Below are 15,188 nucleotides of genomic sequence, written 5' to 3'. Positions count from 1 at the left end.
TAGTTGGAGAAGTATGGGAGAGGCCTTTGCCCTGCAGTGGGCGTAACTAGGCTGATGATGATGATGATGATGACCCAAGCTAAAGCTTGCTATTAATAGGCAGGATTGGAAAATCTTAAATGCAACGAAATATGACAGTTATAACCGATAAATCCCTATACCTGGGATCACCATAAGTGTGTTTGACTGTAGTATGTGTTCCTTGATTATACAACGCATGCACTTGCCATCTCCCGTCACAGTATGAGCACCGAAATGCATTAGATCATGGCGTTCAATATTTCAGATTTTATTTGCACGACCACATGCTAATTCGGTCACTCAGACAGGCAGAAAACGCCATGATTAGGTTTTGATACAATGCCAATACTTCAAAATCAAAAGCAGCGAAGCATGCTACCAGCCCCACCTAAACAACTGGGAAAAAACAAGCCAGCCAACTAAGCTACCAAGGCTGCATTTATGTGCCTGTTGTGTGTAGTTCACACACCTAGGAGTTGTTTCCTTAATTGTTAAATAGCAACACGGTCTCAGGCTACTTGTTTGATTGAATTCTTGTTAGTCAGATTAATCAAGCAGCTTCCTACGGTGCCAACTACACCCTCGGTTGTCAGTGCCGACGAGGGTGGCAGCTGGGTGAGGGAAGTACCCAAGAACGGCTGTTCCAAAGAAACCCATGTTCCTTCGGTTGTCCTAGCGCGGTCGACACTTACGTTACCAAGGGATATAGATTCGATGCACGCACTGTCGACCATACTTTTGTCTATCTGTAGCAGCAGCATGAAATCGGTCAAAATACAGACTGAACAGGCTGCATGCAAACGTACATGCATGCCGCAAGTTCGTTTATAGTCACTTGTGAAATAAAGACATATATTTTTTGCTGTGCATTCACAGCAACGCATTCAAAACCATTCTGGCCACTTGTAGAATAAAGATAGTTACTTAATTGCTCTCTTATCCATAGCACCATTCAGGCACTACAGTGGGGGGGGTTCACAGAGCAAAGAGAACCAACAATAGTAGTACGTACAAAATATTCTGCAGAGCAAAACAGTAAAAAAAGGAAAGAAGTTAATACTGACACGTGTACTTATCTTTATCGGGCGACCACTTCTCGCCGCCTAACAAATGTTATTGCACAGCGCAGGACGCGCCTGCATGTAAAAGAAGTTTCTGGAATGTTATCGATGGTTCCGTCCACTGTCTTTCACCACAGCTTGTGTTATCTGATTGCATGTGTGCACGACGCGAATAATGTGGAACTTTGTGGAAGGCACGCGGGTCCCAGCGATTGCTCTGGAACATTCGACAGATGTATAAAAGCCGAAGCGCTTGACCCACTCATCAGATTTTCGACGACCGCCGATCGTGTTTGCCGCTACCATCCTTCTTTGAGTGTAGCCTGTTTTTGAGGGCACAAGTTCGCCCAATAAAACTCTCGTTTCTTTAATCACAGTTTTGCTGCCTTCTCAACCGTCACTACCACATGACATCTGGTGGAGGTGCTAGTGCGTTCATGTACCGAACGCCCCCGCAAAGCCATGATCCAAGCCCGAAGCCCAAGGACAAAACCAACATCGCCCAAAACCAGCGTGCTAGCCACAGACTGCAAGGACTGCGCCCAGAGCACGGACTTCTACCTGAGATGACAAACAAGATTGTGGTCAAAACAACCCCAATGGCTGCCCCAGCGTCCCTTGTTGTCCTACAACCACCTCGGGACCCACTGACCTTCCATGGAGCAGCGACTGAAGACCCGGAATCCTGGCTGGAGACCTACAAACTAATCGCGGCTTTCAACGACTGGGACTCCGACGACAAGCTGCGGCATGTATACTTTGCCTTAGAAGACGCCGTGAAAACGTGGTTTGAGAACCGGGAGTCGACCTTGACAACATGGGACCTGTTCCGGAGTGGCTTCCTGCGCACCTTTACGAACACACTGCGCAAGGAAAGGGCAGAAGCAATGCTGGACACCTGAGTGCAGCTACCTAACGAGAATGTTGCCATATTCACGGAAGAAATGAACCGTCTGTTCCGCCACGCCGACCCGGATATGCCTGAGGAGAGGAAAGTCCGCCTTCTCATACGGGGTGTGAAGGAAGAACTTTTCGGCGCAACGATACGAAGCCCACCAAAGACCGTAGAAGAGTTCCTTCGCGAGGCCACCAGCATCGAGAAGACACTCGAAATGTGGAACCAGCAATTCAACCGCTGCACGACCTCTACCAATTACGCAGGAATTCAATCACTGGCCACCGACGATCTGCGAAAGACTATCAGAGCGGTCGTACGGGAAGAGCTGCAGAGGTTGTACCCCAGGTCGCAGCCTCAAGTAGCCTCAATCGCCTCAATCGTCAAAGATGAGCTTGAGCGATCGCTTGGAGTTCCTGAGCTGCAACCAGAATCACCGCAGCGGCAGCTGGAAGCTATGACCTATGCCGCCGTCGCCCGCCGTCAAGGCCCCCCTCCATGACCCTATGATGCCGCAATTCCGTCGTCCACCGCCGCCACCACCAGCCCGCCCGCTCTGCTATCACTGCGGAGAAGCCGGCCATGTGTACCGCCAATGCCTATACCGCAACTTGGGACTGAGAGGGTTCGCCGTCAACGCGCCGTGTCCACAGCTTGGGAAGCGCCCACATGACATCGCCGATTACCTAGCCGCCACTCAGTGCGACTCTCGACGACCGTCTTGTTCGCCGTCACCAGGCCGCTAGCTGCCGCCGCAACGCCGTCCATACACTGGCCCAGCCCGGGGCCGGTCAGCGAGCCCATATCCGGAAAACTAAAAGCAGCAACCGATGGAGGTGTGGTTGCTGTTCGTCGAACTGATGAAGATCCTCCGCAGCCGAAGAAACCACCTCGACGGCATAACGACACGCCGCCGTCCCGACGAAGCATGAAAGCAAAGAATATGACGACGAAAGACAACCTGACGAGATCCCTTACCAGCCACAGGTCAACGCGACACAGCCGTGATCCAACGCCAAGACCTAACTGTAACGCAAGACAAAGAACCACCGACCTCGACGCGCCTGTCGACGGCCATGCAGTCACTGCCTTAGTCAACACAGGGGCCGATTACTCCGTCATGAGTGGACACATGGCTGCCCAGTTGAAGAAGGTTAAGACTGCATGGGAAGGCCCTCAAATTCGGACCGCTGGAGGACACCTGATTACGCCGACTGGAGTCTGCACGGCAAGAATTACCGTTCATGACCGGTCTTACCCTGACACCTTCGTTATCCTCCAACAATGTTCCCGCGAAGTCATTCTCGGCATGGACTTTCTAAACCAACACGGCGCAGTCATCGACCTGAAGTCGAAGTCGATAACCCTGTCTGAAGATCAAGCGACACCGCCGGAGAGCTCTCGTAGTCACCATGCCTTAAGCGTGCTCGAAAGTCAAGTCAGCATCTCGCCTCGCTCTAGCATTGTCATTTCCGTCGGCGCCAAAACACCTGCTGACGTAGAAGGCGTCATCGAGGGTGACCAACGTCTACTGCTTGACCGTGAAATTTGCGTCACAAGAGGGATTGCTCGACTGTACAGAGGGAAAACTGAAGTGTTGCTGACAAACTTCAGCCAGGAGTTCAAGCAAATCAACAAGAGCACGACGATCAAGAACATCGAGGGAATTCTGGAAACTAGTAATGCGTTTGTCCTCTCGGATTCCGCCGCATCTACTCCGATGACCATGGTTCTCGAACCAGACTACAACATTAATCCAAGTCTCCCCATGATTAAGCAAGAACAGCTCAGAAGTCTGCTCCGACGATACAAAGGCTGCTTCTCGACGTCATCAAGGATTCGACAGACACCAGTGGCAAAGCATCGCATAATCATCGAAGAGTGTGCTCGACCACTCTGCCAAAGCCCTTACCAAGTTTCGACGCGAGAACGTGAAGTTATTAGGCAACAAGTCGATGAAATGCTCGGCGACGACATCATCCAGCCGTCGAAAAGCCCGTGGGCATCTCCTGTTGTACTGGTGAAGAAAAAGGACGGAACCCTACGTTTCTGCATCAATTATCGTCGACTGAACAAGATCACAAAGAAAGACCTATACCCTCTTCCCCGGATAGACGACGCATTGAATCGGCTATGCAACACTAAATACTTCTCTTTGATGGACCTCAAGTCTGGCTACTGGCAAATAGAAGTCGATGAGAGAGATCGCGAAAAGACTGCCTTCATCATGCCAGACGGCCTCAACGAGTTCAAGGTCACGCCATTCGGACTGTGCTCGGCACCTGCAACGTTCCAGCGTGTCATGGACATGGTGTTAGCAGGATTGAAGTGGCAGACCTGTCTTGTTTACTTGGATGACGTCGTTGTCTTCACCGAAAATTTCAACAATCACCTTAGGCGGCTTGCGACAGTAGTAGAGGCCATCAAGTCATCAGGGCTCACTCTGAAGCCAGAAAAGTGCCGCTTCGCTTACGATGAGCTTCTGTTCCTAGGCCACGTCATCAGCAAATCCGGAGTATGCCCCGAGCCGCAGAAAACAGCTGCCATCGCAAAGTTCCCGCAGCCCATCGACAAAAAGGCAGTGCGTAGATTCCTTGGCATGTGTGCCTACTATAGGCGCTTTGTCAAAGACTTTTCACGCATCGCTGAGCCGCTAACGCATCTAACCAAACCAGATGTCGAGTTCAAATGGCAAACGCCGCAGGCCGACGCATTTCAATAACTAAAACGACGCATGCAGTCACCGCCGGTACTTGCACATTTCGACGAAGACGCCGATACTGAAATCCACATTGACGCCAGTAGCCTAGGCCTCAGTGCTGTCCTAGTCCAAAAGAAAGACGGACATGAACGGGTGATATCTTATGCTAGCCGGTTGCTATCAAAAGCGGAAGGCAATTATTCTACGATTGAAAAGGAATGCCTCGCCATCATTTGGGCTACAGCAAAATTCCGCCCTTACCTATATGGCAGGCCATTCAAAGTCGTCAGCGACCATCATGCGTTGTGTTGGCTAGCTAACTTAAAGGACCCTTCAGGACATCTGGCGAGGTAGAGCCTCAGACTGCAAGAATATGACGTCACGGTAATCTACAAGTCCGGCTGCCTACACCGACTGCCTATCACGCGCCCCCATCGATCCCCCGCCGGAAGACAACAGGATGACGACGCCTTCCTCGGAATAATGAGCGCAGAAGACTTCACTAAACAGCAACGAGCAGACCTGGAGCTAAAAGGCGTCGTCGAGTATTTGAAAGGGAACACCGACGTAGTACCTAGGGCTTTTAAGCGCGGATTGTCTTCGTTCACTTTACAAAAGAACCTGCTCATAAAGAAGAACTTCTCACCAGTCCGCGCCAGCTACCTTCTTGTTCCGTCAGCGCTGCGTCCAGAAATACTGTACGCCCTACATGACGATGCAACCACTTGACAGTTCGGATTCTCCCGAACGCTGTCGAGGATACAGGAAAGATATTATTGGCCGCGTCTGACCGCCGACGTCGCCCGTTACGTCAAGACATGCTGAGGTTGTCAGCGATGCAAGACACCACCGACAAGGCCAGCAGGATTACTACAGCCAATCAAGCCTCCTTGTCGACTTTTTCAGCAGATTGGGATGGACTTGTTGGGACTGTTTCCGACGTCAACATCCGGAAATAAGTGGATCGTCGTGGCGACGGACTATCTCACCCGCTTTGCTGAAACTAAAGCTCTACCGAAAGGCAGCGCAGCCAAAGTGGCGAAATTTTTCGTCGAGAACATTCTGCTGCGACATGGTGCCCCAGAAAACCTCATCACCGACAGAGGAACAGCGTTTACAGCAGAGCTCACCCAATCCATTCTGCAGTACAGCCACACAAGCCACAGGAAGACAACTGCCTACCACCTGCAGACGAATGGTCTCACGGAGCGCCTGAACAAGACCCTTGCCGATATGCTAGCAATTCACGTCGACGTCGAACAAGACGTGGGACGCGGTCCTGCCGTACATAACCTTTGCTTACAACACGGTGGTGCAAGAAACAATACAGATCACGCCGTTTAAGCTGGTTTACGGCAGGAACCCGACGACGACGCTCGACGCCATGCTACCGCACGTCACCGACGAAGAGAATCTTGACATCGCGACCTTTCTCCAGCGCGCCGAAGAAGCCGGACAACTCGCCCGCCTACGGATCAAGAGTCAGCAGCGTACCGACAGCCGACACTACAACCTCCGACGACGCTTCGTCGAGTACCTGCCCGGTGACCGTGTTTGGGTTTGGATCCCTATACGCTGACAAGGACTGAGCGAGAAGCTTTTGCGTCGCTATTTCGGACCGTATAAGATCATCCGACGTATAGGTGCACTGGACTATGAGGGCGTGCCAGACAGCATTTCGCTATCACAGCGGCGCCGCTCACGACCTGAAATAGTCCACGTTGTGCGACTCAAGCCGTGTTACCAGCGTTAATGAACTTTGGACTTTGTTTCGTTTCGTTGTTTTGTTACATTTCTTTAATAAGTGTCCTTTTGTGTTTCGCTCTCTTATATTTGTAGCATCGGGACGATGCTTTTTTAAGAGGGGGGTAATGACACATGTACTTATCTTTATCGGGCAACCACTTCTCGCCGCCTAACAAATGTTATCGCACAGAGCAGGACGCGCCTGCATGTAAAAGAAATTTCTGGAATGTTATCGATGGTTCCGTCCACTGTCTTTCACCGCAACTTGTGTTATCTGATTGCGTGTGCGCACGACGCGAATAATGTGGAAATTTGTGGAAGGCACGCGGATCCCAGCAATTGCTCTGGAACATTCGACGACAGATGTATAAAAGCCAACACGCTTGACCCGCTCATCAGATTTTCGACAACCGCCGATCGTGTTCGCCGCTACCATCCTTCTTTGAGTGTAGCCTGTTTTTGAGGGACAAGTTCGCCCAATAAAACTCTCGTTTCGTTAATCACAGTTTTGCTGCCTTCTCAGCCGTCACTACCACGTGACAATACATACAGTCGCCGACTGATAGATCGAACACTTATAATCCAGACATGCTCGGTAATTCAGACAGCTTCCTCAGTGGCTATGGTGTTGGGCTGCTGAGCACGAGGTCGCGGGATCGAATCCCGGCCACGGCGGCCGCATTTCGATGGGGGCGAAATGCGAAAACACCCGTGTGCTTAGATTTAGGTGCACGTTAAAGAACCCCAGGTGGTCGAAATTTCCGGAGTCCTCCACTACGGCGTGCCTCATAATCAGAAAGTGGTTTTGGCACGTAAAACCCCAAATATTATTATTAATTCAGACAGCTTCACAGCACAGTCACAGTCAGTGACCCCATAGACTTAATGTGTAATGACGAGTGATATTTCAGACAGCTGCCCGCTCTACATTCGATTATTCGGACTCTGTCTCAATAATCTGTAGCGGCTGTAGCGTATGCCGACTCTGCCACCATTATCTGCTCTGGCAACCTCGACAAGACAAAGTATTGCGTAAGAGACACGAGACATCAAGTATGGCCTCAGAGAACACATTAGATGGTAATCCCTGAGGCTTTGCCTTGGTCACAGCACTACGCCTTAAAAATTTAAATGCAAATGACAATCTTGGAGGCTTTGGCTGAATCATAGGTTGCATCAACATTGCGATCATCACATCCTTTTCCGGCACCCCCACGCATGGCCCGCTATCGCCGTTCTGTTTGAGTTTGCCTTGCGGACAGCTGTCAGCCATGCTGTGCTTGTTTGTTTAGTTTGCATTCCAGACAGCACCCTGCTGACTCCAAGAAGTCTTTCTTGTGAACTTATTGCCAGGCCGTGTCAAATGGCACCAACAGTTCCCTCGCAATCCGAATGAGCCCAACTCTGCAACTGAAGAGCCTGAACTACCTCCTACTACAATGAGCTCGAATACGGACATCTTTGATAACCTGCTAGGCTGCGGTGTGCTGATTTCTGCCACCATTACATTTGAAGATTTTGCAGACATCAACAGCATGGTGTTGTCGTGTGCCGAACTGAATGATGACGAAATAATTGAGCAAGTTCTCTCACCGTCAAACAGTGACTCTGATGATGATGTGCAGTGTGCACCCAGAGCATTCACATGCGGATCTGAAGTGAGCCTTTGCAGTCCTTACATCGGTGTAGAGCAACACAAAGCTGGCAAAATACAGGCGTACTCAGTTGCACATAAGTGGATTTGCGTGCAGCAATGAATCGACCCCTTATTCTTTACACAGGGGCCTTAAAACGTAAATAAATTTGTTTATTTTTTGTTACATTCGTCTTTTTAGACATTTGATAGTTAGGACTTATTTACATTCCCCATGGAGTTGGTCATCGACTGTAATAGTAATTCACTGGTTAAAGTTGGAATCAGCTGGCGCTACAACGGGGTAATGGGAGATCACTGGGAGGCCTTTATCTTTCAATGGACATAAACATAGGCTGATGATGGTGAAATACATAATTTCAAAGTAAAAGAAATACTAATTGAGAAAGCACTATCAACTTTAATTAAACAAAATGACAACAATACACGGACACTATTCAAATACAGTTAAACCTCAAAGTAACGAACTTCAATATAATGCAACTTCGGCTATAACAAAGTACTTAGGTAACTTTTACAACTTCTTTTCCACAAACAATGTATTTATAACCTCATTATAACGAAGTGTGTTCATACATGATATATAACTGCATTTCAATGCCGCTACAAAGGAATACCAAGACAATAAATGGAACCTGCTGGGGCCACAGATGATCGTGTGGTTGAATTACATGCAGCTGCTTGCAAATGCACCTCTCTCAAATCAGAGCAAAAACCAAAGCAGAGCAGCATTGTATTCAGCACAGTGAAACCTTGTTACTACGGAAACCACATTAACAAACTTTTCCGAAATCCCCTGCTGGCTGCATTATAGTTACAATGTAAAAATCTTTCATTACTAAGAACTTCAGAAAGCTGAAATTTTCAGAATAATGATCGTTATTCAGTTGTCATGTCATGTTAACAATGCCTCAGTACTACGAACTAATATTCCGCAATCTGGTGATTCTTAGCTTTCTGTGTATGCTTTATGGCAACTGGAACAGTAGGTTAGCAGACGGCAAGGTTCAAAAAGAGGACACTGCGGCTAAAGGGTTACGAAAACCCAAGGTGGCGCTAGAGGAAATAGATGCCGTGAGGGGACTTTTTCTTTTTTCTTACTGAAGAAGAGATGACGCATCAGGTTTCAAAAGCACATGCTCAGCCCAGACAAGTGTTGCCTAGCAATGGAGGCTTATTCCTTATTTCGGCCTTCTTTCTGCGCATGCCTCTTCTTTCTCTTACACTTTCTTCTGCAGCTGTGTGGAGAAATGTAACCTCTGTGCCTATAAGGATGCGACACAGTCGTACTCTCTGGACAGTGTCGTTTACATGCACTTGCATTTTGGTATAGTTCAGGTGTCCGCCTTGAGCGAGAAAGTTGCAGTGTCCACCGCAAGGAATGTGAGAAACAAGCAAACAAAGATAAACATTACACTATACAGGCGACCCAGAGCTTCTTCTTTGTTGGTGGTTCTCTCAGTGTCAGCATCTCTTTTGTGCGCACCACTCTATATACGGTGCTTTGGTGGTGCATGGCGACTCTGATTCGGATGATGATGTGCCATGTGCTCCGGAGCCTTCCACATGTGGATCTGACCCAAGCCTTTGCAGTCTTTGCAAGAGCAAAACTCAAAACTGGCACAAATGCAGGTGGACTTGGTTTCATGTAAGCGGAAGTGTGTGCAGCAATGCATCGACCACTTGTTCTGTGCACAGGGGCCTTAAAACTTAAATAAAGTGATCCTTTTTGGATGCATTCAGTTTTTCGGACATTCGATAGTTCAGACGTCCCCCTGGAGTCCGAACTATCGGTCGTCGACTGATCAGCTGCAGCGGCAGAGTGGAGGCACAAGCGTGGCTGGTTTAGCTTCGTACCCCCAATGTGAAGATATTGTCAACATTACACGAAGCTTTTTCAGAAGCTCCGATCCTATTGTTTGTTTTGTAGTGGAAATACTAAGATTTTCAGTATAGTTGCCGACTACATAGCACTATGCTATGTTCTCGACCCTCTCAATTTCATCCCAGTCATTGCCCCCATAGATGGGTCCCATACAGTGCACTTATATTGTAACATTGGCCTAAGACAGCTTTTTAGTGAAGATCAAGGGCTTGTTCAGAGAATAGCTTGGTGTTTAGACATAAAACAAAAGGGTAAACCAAGTGTCGATGCTAGAGAAGACAAAATCGACGTACATGGTTGTTTAAATGATTCAACAATTAAATGTTGATTACAGATCTTTACTCTGTCTCTTTTGACTCTTTATTATACAATTATTTCCTATCTTATATGGGTGCCACGTGATGCACTTTCAATCGCAATCAAATTTCTCAGTTGCAGTTGGCTCCTTTGTGGAAGCTGTGGGAGGGAGCCTATCACAATTGAGAATTTCGATCTGGATTAAAAGTGCCAACGTGACACCGGTATTAATCATATCATGTTTCACATGCCATTATATAGACTCCCATTGGATCTCGTCAGCCTCCCCTCCCCCCCAACAATGTAAGAGATGCTCATTCTATTCTTCACAGAGGTGTGCAAATATCAAAATTATTTAATATTGAATAATGATATGCACATGCATTTATTGGCAAGTTCGATTAGTATTTCAACATGTTGGAACATTGCAATAACATTTTCACTGGTAAAGAATTAGACTAGTTGGCCTTTATACTAAAAGACTGTGTATTTGACTCATGTTAACTTGGAAAACTTAGTAATTCCCGCTAGCTGTTTGTTCTCCCCAACCTGTGCCTTATTATACATCAAATACCCGTAAATTCAGGGATTTGATCCAGTGCCAGCCATCACTCAAAGCCTTTGCTTTCAAGCAATAAGCTCAGGCACAGCCGCTGGATAAAAAAATGGGTGAAGCCTGCCGCGTCAGGCCGGCTGCAATGGGACTGAACGTGACAGTCGTAGTTACATTCTAGGCTGCTTGGTTGGGCCGAACGGCTCTAGTTGCGGGGGACAGGATGTGTCGGGTGACAGTGTTTCCTGACGCATTTTCTATGCTGATCCCAGACAAACAGTCCCGGCTGGTCGCACCTTGGCGGAGGACAGCGTTTTCAATGCACCTGACAGGCCGCACCTTTTTTTTTTTAATCCAGTGGCCGTGGCTCAGGCTTGGGGGTGGTACTGCAAAAGAGTGCACTCTCGTCCAAAAACCCACGCCTCTTGCTACCGAGAGGCTGGCATTCCTGCTGAGCTTAGGAGTACTGTGGTTGGGCTCTCTTTAAAGGCAATATTTCACCAGCAGCAGAAATTTATAGCCGAATTCGGCACAATATCAGACACATACTCTTAGATTATATAGAAACAAACGCTAAGAACCGTGTTTGCTTCTGCACAGTCACTAATATATTCAATTTGCTTCAAATATTTGTATCCCAACTAAATATTCAAAAATATTGTTGTACTTAGTTTTCGAATCGAATACAATATTAAAAATATTCAATAATATTTGAAGTTCTCAAATATTCGCACACCCCTAATTTTTCAGAAGTCTGAGCAGCCACGCATCTGTGTTGGGTGACTCTTTTCCACTCCAGGGCCTCCAAACGCTGTTCAACGTATTGTCGCTACTGGCGGGCAAGATACAAATCACCCATACAGATGAGATGGGCCTTGCGAGCTTCGGCCGTCTTCTTGGCATAGCTGGCCTGTGCTTTGGTGAGATGAACTTCACGCGGTCAACACTCTCACTGGCCCATCGAGCCTGCGCAGCCTCAGCACACTTGCGTTCACTTTCTTCAGCGTCAACAGCTGTTTTCTGATACCTAGGCATGTTGCCATTACAAACCCCTCACACAATATGAGTTACCGTGCCACAGAAGGGCTGCATCAAGGTCGGCACGCTATGCCAAGATCGGCACACTACTTCCATGTTTGTGCGCGCTCAAGGACGACAGTACGCATGTGCACTCAGACGCACTTCTCCAAACCAGATCCCATTCGGCCTGTGATGTTTTTTTAGCATCCCCTTTTGATCCATTCAGGTTTTACTACATGAATGGCCACCTAGGATTTTGCCTCTTTGATTTCGATCATTACTTTTGTCACTGAAACCTGTATCTTTATTTTATTATTCCTACATTTGGAATGACTCTGGTTATACAGTCGAATTTCAATAATTGGAACTCGAAGAGGCCCGAAAATTTGTTCTAATTAAAAGAAGGACTTGTTCTTGAAGTATTTGTGCACCATAGCACGATGCACGAATGGTGCGAGTCATGCAGTCGCGGCACGCAAGCACACAATGAGCAAGGACCACGAAACTGCCAATACCGGCCAATGCTCGCTTCCCGATAACGGCAGAAAACGAAACTTCAGGGAGTGGGCTAAGCTGGTGCCAGGCTGGCAGTGCTGGCATGGAGGTGAGCACGTGCGGAGACTGCCGAAAGTGAGGGAGTTACAAGGGACTTGAGAGGGAGGGCAAGGGAAGTGTAGTTGCGAGAAAGCGTGGGAGGGAAGTGTATTTGCTCTCCCGCCAGCTTGATGGATGGCGCTAATTACCTCTGCCCCCTTCGCTGCCACCTAAGACTGCCATCGAAGCAGCGGAATTGCTGAAACCAGACTGGGCCTCCACTACTGCTTCCCTCTGCATGCTCGCAATGCTTTTTCCTTTGTCTGCTGACAGATCGGCGCTGTGTTTGCATTCTTCGTCTTGCTTTCTTAACGAAAGTCATGTCTTATCAAGATGACAAATTCGCTGCCACTGATCATAATCATGTTAGTGTGCTCCCTTCTGTTGCAGCGTCACCATGTTCAAAAGACAAGAAGAATGAGGTACAAGGTGTCACCTTCATGTCCTTGAATTCAGGGTATGTCTTGTCGTACAGTATCAGACATGACGCACTGTCTCCAACAACCTTGCCATTGGGACGTCTCGATTTAGATTGGTCATAGTAAAAAGCAAGCACAAATGAGCCCAAACCAAGCGAACCAAAACAACTGAGAGCGAGAGCTGATGCGAGCAGACGATAGTGCGAAACAAGCAGTCCGGCTAAACCAGACGTGAGTACGAACTGAGCAGTCGGGCGGGTCCGCATGACACCAGTTTCCCATGTATACGTCACTGTAGGGCCGCTCTCATTTTTCTCTCTCGCTGCTCTGAATTTATCGCAGCGAGCTGCGAAAAAGTTGCCCAGGACCAATCCCTCCCACGGCATGCATTTTGCTGCTAGAGTGGCTGGGACATTATGGCGTGACGCAGAAATGGCGACCTTGCCATTTGAGAAAGGGTGAAATTTCCGTTACGTTTTTTTTTCTTCGCACGCGGTGTTGAGGGGTCTCTCCTAAGCTTTTCCTCTATGGCAGGGTCAGAGCAATGGTGGATGGAGGTGCCACCACGTGATTTCGCAGGCTGCTGAGAGCATTGTCGCAGCGTGGTATATTCGAATTAACTGTCGCAAATACTTGCATGTTCGACTTACCGGGCGTTTTCGCCCATGGGAATACACATAACTTTGATAGGACCACAGAGTCAGTTAGAATGAACCAGAAGTTCGAATTCAGCGTGTTCGAATTAACAAGATTTGACTGTACCAATCTCTTCCCTGCCTTTCTTCCACCAATACTCTAAAGTCTAATGTCTCTTACTCCTCTTAATCCTTCTATCTTTGAATCCCAATGCCTCAGAAAGGTGGACACTCCCTATGGGTCTCACTGGATGATTATCTTGGCATTTCAGTACAATATGCTGAGCTGTTTCCTGGCTTTGGTTCAAGTACACACGTCTCTTCAGACTTGATTTCAAAGTGCATGCCTAAAACACACAAAAAGAAATTCTGCTACCAAGGCTAAAAGAAATCTTTTGTCTTTAGTTTTTTGCATGTGACTGTACCTGCATTAGCTTCTGGATTTCTCAGAAGCCTTCCTCATGATTTCAAAGTAGGTGGAAACAGTAATGTTCACACTTCCTAGAAATGCTAACTTTAATAAAAAAAGCTGGAGATGTTTGCCTGACTGGTGGCCTGCTTGCGCAGGTCTAACAATTTCCCTACTAGCAAAGAGTTCAAACATTTCCAATCAATTTGAACATTCTCGAGACAAACCTGCTGAAGCTTGTTGAAACGGTGGATCTCATCAATGAATAGCACAGTCTTTTTCTTGAACATCTTCTGGTCATTTCTGGCTCTCTCCAAGACATCCTTGACGTCCTTCACACCAGCTGTAGTGGCAGACAGAGTTGCAAATCTTGCATCTGATGACTGCTTGCACTGGTTCGCAATTATATGAGCCAAGGTGGTCTGCAAGGCAAGACAATGCAGGTTACAAGTAATTTAAAGCATGGAAACCAACACATGACATAGTGCGACAACTTATTTTCTATTTTATTTATTTACAATACTGCTACTCTCATTTGAGAACATGGCAGTTGGGCAATACACTATACATGCATATCAGTACGCATCTAGGCAGAACAGTTAATTGAAAAAAAAAGAAAATAAAAAGGAAACAATTGGCCAAGGATGGCAATACAAGAAGGAATCTGAGCTTATGAACAAAAATGCATGTTTTCACGTGACAGTTAATTAACATAATACTAGCAGTGAAGGACATGTAAGCAACTAGTTATACATGAAAATAGAAGCAAACTGAAAGATAACACTTAACACGTCAAAAAATTTTAAAAATGTGTGAAGAGATGCGCTTAAAACACATACACTTTGAGAGCGAGAAAAAACGAATTGAAAAGGAAAAAGAAAAGTGGGACGTCGAAAGCAACACAATGCGAAATTTGTGACGATGCTTCGTGCGATGACAAATGATTTTGTTTACACACTGCAGTTTCTACTTGTGAGGTAAATTCGGACGATTCGATGGCGGTTATAGCAGGATCAAGTCGGTTCCATTCAGCTACTGTAAGGGGGAAGAATGAATACTTAAATATGTTGGTGTTGCATGTGTATTCTGTTAAAGTGTATGCATGTTTGTTACATGTTTTTCGAGTCTCAGAAAATGAAATGTACCTGGACACATCTATCTTATAATCATTATTTAGAAGCTGAAACAAGAACTTCAGGCAAGCGTGTTTTGCTCTGGTAGATAGCATTTGCAATCCAGACTGTGTTAGAAGATTAGCCGGTGAGTCAGCACATCTATATTTGTTGTGAATGAACCTT

General features: G+C 47.1%; 1 protein-coding gene across 1 annotated transcript in view; it reads right to left on the bottom strand.

The window, feature by feature from the left end:
- LOC142573134 (ATPase WRNIP1-like) overlaps window positions 1-15,188 on the bottom strand; it is a 101,205-nt gene that overhangs the window by 37,877 nt on the left and 48,140 nt on the right. Inside the window, exon 3 of the mRNA XM_075682667.1 lies at window positions 14,118-14,312. Coding sequence (XP_075538782.1) covers window positions 14,118-14,312 — 195 coding nt within the window. The remainder of the gene's footprint in view (window positions 1-14,117; window positions 14,313-15,188) is intronic.

Source organism: Dermacentor variabilis, chromosome 2 (assembly GCF_050947875.1).
Source record: "Dermacentor variabilis isolate Ectoservices chromosome 2, ASM5094787v1, whole genome shotgun sequence".
Taxonomy (NCBI): domain Eukaryota; kingdom Metazoa; phylum Arthropoda; class Arachnida; order Ixodida; family Ixodidae; genus Dermacentor; species Dermacentor variabilis.
This window is presented reverse-complemented; position numbering and strand designations above follow the sequence as displayed.